This window comes from Pygoscelis adeliae, unplaced genomic scaffold, assembly GCF_000699105.1.
Source record: "Pygoscelis adeliae isolate BGI_AS28 unplaced genomic scaffold, ASM69910v1 Scaffold392, whole genome shotgun sequence".
NCBI lineage: Eukaryota > Metazoa > Chordata > Aves > Sphenisciformes > Spheniscidae > Pygoscelis > Pygoscelis adeliae.
The window spans coordinates 459,955-464,252 of record NW_008824293.1 but is presented as its reverse complement, the minus strand read 5'-3'; the positions used below and the strand labels follow the sequence as shown (position 1 = coordinate 464,252).

At 42.5% G+C, this 4,298-nt stretch overlaps 1 protein-coding gene across 1 annotated transcript in view; it reads right to left on the bottom strand.

The window, feature by feature from the left end:
* The window catches only part of WSB1 (WD repeat and SOCS box containing 1), a 22,143-nt gene extending 18,174 nt beyond the window's left edge, over window positions 1–3,969 (bottom strand). Inside the window, exons 1-2 of the mRNA XM_009318827.1 lie at window positions 3,924–3,969; window positions 823–963 (exon numbers count right to left, since the gene is read on the bottom strand). Coding sequence (XP_009317102.1) covers window positions 823–963; window positions 3,924–3,969 — 187 coding nt within the window. The remainder of the gene's footprint in view (window positions 1–822; window positions 964–3,923) is intronic.
* Between the last annotated feature and the right edge of the window lie 329 nt (window positions 3,970–4,298).

Below are 4,298 nucleotides of genomic sequence, written 5' to 3'. Positions count from 1 at the left end.
GGTTGGGAAAGAGCAGGTTGCTTATAGATAAAGAATGTTTGCTTACAGATCAGAGGTGGGCCTGAGCTGATGTGGAACTGAGCTTGAAAATATTTGGGTGGTTTGTATCCAGGCCTGTTGCTACAGGGCTACAGAAAAGGGGAAGAATTTGAGAGAAATGGATGTTCTTTGAAGCTGGAGGTTGGACAAGATAATTTCTTGAGACCTCTTCTAGCCCCCATTTTTGATGGGTGGTAAAAATGTTGGAAATAGGTGTCAGAGTGAGGGGAGAAAATGAGAACTCGCTTATTTGCAATGCAGCCTTTTATGTTACACTGCGAATGTGCACCTGTGTTTGCCCAGTGTATACAGAGTAAGAGTGGCGTAAAGGAATCTTAAAGTGAATATTAGAATATGAACTTGAATAAATAGTAGTGTAAAGACAGATATTAAGGCAAACAAAAGTAATGCCCTAAGACCAAATTTCTTTATTAGGAAACAAGTATACCTCTCATTGCTTTTAGGAAAATTCCCACAAACACATCTGAAGCTCAGAGGGCAGACTTTCTCCGGGCAGGCATATCCAGAATAAAATACAGGTGGAGTTAGTAAAGATAGCTAGTGATATTTGAGTAAATGTAAGTATTCTTGGTTATATCACTGACTCAGAACTCACATTACTGACAGACATTTATAATCTTGAATCAAAGCATGACAGGGGAAGAAGAAGAAAAAACAGGTTAGGGGAATGGGAATTGGGCAAGATCAGAAAAACAAGATTTTGTATAAAATCTGACAATGATTCGGGAGAGTTTATTACCAAACATGACCCTGGTATCTTACTGTAACTTTTTTGCAAGAGGTTGTTACTTATTTTCACAGTGGCGGGAATGTCCAGCAGTGCAATCTCTCGGTGTCTTTGCAGTTTGAAGAGAAAGCCATATGGAAAGGTATATTGAAGAACTGGGGTAAAACGTTTAAAAGCTGAAGAAAAAAGAAGAAAGGAGGTATAAGCAGCAAAGATTTCAAGCAAATGAGCAAAGGTCCATTAATAACCAGAGGTAGAAACAGTGTTTAGAAAGTGTTTAGAAAAGGTTTATCTAGTTCCTTTCATAGCAATGGGTTAACAGAGCTTCCTTCTCACTGTACGTTTTATCCTTTCTTGCAAACACTGCATTCTGCAGGCTACCTAAGGAGCTCTTGGCCTAGAAGAAGCAGTGTGTGGTAACACCATTTCCACAAATACATCGTTTTAAGAAAAGCTAGCCATACTGAGCCTTTCAGTAGTGTCATCTTCTTCTGTTCTGGCTCCCCACCAGATTTCTGTTCACTTTATCCAAATTTCTGTATTGTGGCAGTTGAGCGGTGTCATTTGACATCTTAGCTAGATCTGTGCAAATCTGAGTGCTAGTCTGCAGACAGTTTTCTATGATCGTAAGTAAAACAATCTGTGAAGTAGACATAGTTAAAACACCACAGACTCATACTGCAAGCAGAGCTGTAATCATGTAGAAGTACCTTATGTGAGCACAGCCCATTCCTGTAAATTAAAGGAATAAGCTATAGTAATACAGACACAGCTATCCTCTTTAACTACCTCCACACTGCGGGCTTTGTCTATCTATTTCTAAACAGACCTGGATACAGAGGCACCAGAACTGTGACTGCTGTGGTTTACCTCCTGCATTTCTTTTTTCTCCACTGAAGCATCATGTCTGGCTCTGTGATCAGCCAGACGGGGTCACTCCAGTGAATCTGATAGCTTTTAAGGGGAGGACCTGCTCTCTGCATTAATGTAATTGCAGGTTATTTGTGAGATTCCTTCCATGTCTTACTTCCTGAAGGCCTGGCACAGAAATCCGGTCTTGTAATTTGAGTACTAAAGAGTGGCTGGATGTAATTATGTGCTCCATTATTTCAGCAATCTCTGTAGCACAAAAAGTAAAAGCTCAGTGTTGCCATTAGTACTGAAAATTCACAAGTTGGTACATAATAACTATCTTGTGCAGGCAATGTAGTGGGCAGTGTGTACACAGGTATGACTTCAAGTTTAAATAGCGTCTATTTTGTACTGTTTATAAATGTTTCCAGAAAGAGACTGGCGAGATTTCTAGTTATGTGCTCATTATATCTCTCTTGAAGCCACAGATTGTACAGAAAATGTATAATAAATAAGCCTTGACAGTAGCAATAGGTACCTCACTAAAGCCTTCCAGAATTTGGGGGCAGCATAATTTACCTTTTTGTCAGATGTCATTTTGATTACCATAAACAGGGGGAATGTGATGTACGTGCTCAGACCTACAGACAGATTGATCGGCTGCAGAACAAAGGTAATTGCAGCTGAACATTTTGTCTCACAGCAGCCGTACGCTGCCTGTTCGGCTCTGTGAATGGTCTGGTCACTGGAGTTCTGAATGGGAAAAGGCTGCTGTTAAATAAAGGCACAGGAAAGAGAGAGTATTCTTGCAAGACCTGAAATTTAAGCCTATATCCAGACATGAACAGGAAGTACATATCCTAATTCAGTAACACACTGTACGTTAAAAATATGCATTGTAGAATTTGGGCTATAAATTCTGCTCTTCAGTCAGACATCCTGTGCTATGATGGTAACAACAGTTTGTACTCCCGCAAACAGAAAATTATTACATTAAAGATTTAAAGCTCACAACGGCTTTGACTACTGGTTATTATTAGCATTGTTTCATAGATGAATACACCAAGCCAGACTGAAGATCAAGGATTTACCAAAGTTTGTATGGAATAGTCTACAGAAGAACAAAAACTCCTCCAGAGCCAGAGTCCAGTACTTCAACCTAGGGACTATCCCTTTATCCCACTGAGGCTGGTGGTAGGAGCTTCACACACAGGGTGCTGAATTACGTGGTTTCTGGATACTCTCAGTAGATCTCCTTAGCTGGTGCGTCACTTCAGGCCAGAATCCGCCTGTAGGGCACACTGCTGTGGGAAAACACATTGGTTGTGAAACAGTAACTCTCTCAGGAAGGCAGCAAACGTTAGTAACATTCCTGCAAAAAAGCCCTGCATGGTGCCAGCTGTAAGCATCAGCGCCGTATGTTGTTCACCAGGGTAATGCAGATGGAAGAGGACTGTGTTTCCTCTGTCTTCTTTGCTAATGCCCAAGGTTCTGAAAGCCAGGCTGGCTCCTGCTGGGGGGGAGAGGGAGGATGTGGCAGCAGCTGTTCTGGGAGGTGGCCTGTCTGGGCAGCTGCGTCATCTCCCCAGGTCTTCCCTTCTCAGCTGAAACTTTTCTGTCTACTGCACGGGCACCTGATTCGTCAGGCAAAACCTGTGCTATGTGACAGGCCCAGTGTCACTCGAGAAATGGCAAAGCATCTGCTGCAGATACGCAGAAGAGCAGCCCCTGCAAGAGGAGGGGACTCTGTCATATGCTGCTGCTTCACTGGAAACAGAAACCAGGGCTTTGGATGAGCAGTCGGTCCCGCAGCTGGTGTGGTAGAATCGATGCCGGATGTAATGCCTTGGCATCATGTGATAGTGCCTCGTCAGGCACCGATGCACTGTCGTGCAGTATAAACATCCTGTGCCACCAAACACGGTTTACAGTGCAATCAGAAGGCTGAAAGCAGGGTTGGTAGGAATACACAAGGCAGCGTTGTCAAGTGGTAGATCTTAATGATATACTACCTTCCATTGCTATAGTAGTAAATAAAAAATGGGTAAACTCACTTTTCGTTGCTACAGCGTCCAAATTAGAAGCTACTAATTAGTGTTTATCCTCACTTATGCTGCTAAGCTCCAAGCGTACATTCTTCTAGAGACAATTCAGCTGTTCTCTGAGGATCTGGTGAAGAGGCAGTTTTCTATCGGGAAGGGCTCTGATCTGGGAGCCAGGAGACTTGACATCGTACTCATGGCTGTGTTACTGACTTGCTGCATGACCACTGAGTCAGTCATACCAGCTTTCCGTGCTTCTGTTGCCCTCTTGACTTTTGCCTGTTTCATCTTTTAAGGTTGCAAAGAAGGGATTTCTTTTTAATCTGTATTTGTACAGCACCTCATATAAAAGGATCTAGGTTTCAGTGGGAGTCCTTACAAGCTACTGCAATGCAAACAGCACATCGTATAATAAAGAGCTGTGTTACACAATTTTGGTGTAAGGGTGATAAAGCCTCCACGTGGAGGCTGGGCAGACTTACTCGTGCTCAATTTATGTCTGTGCAGCTTCTAATCTTCAAACTGCAATTAGAATCTCTTCCATGTTAGTGTGATAAAGCCTTCTATATCACAAGACAGCTCAATCAATGCCCTTTTGGTCTGTATTTGAAGGTTGT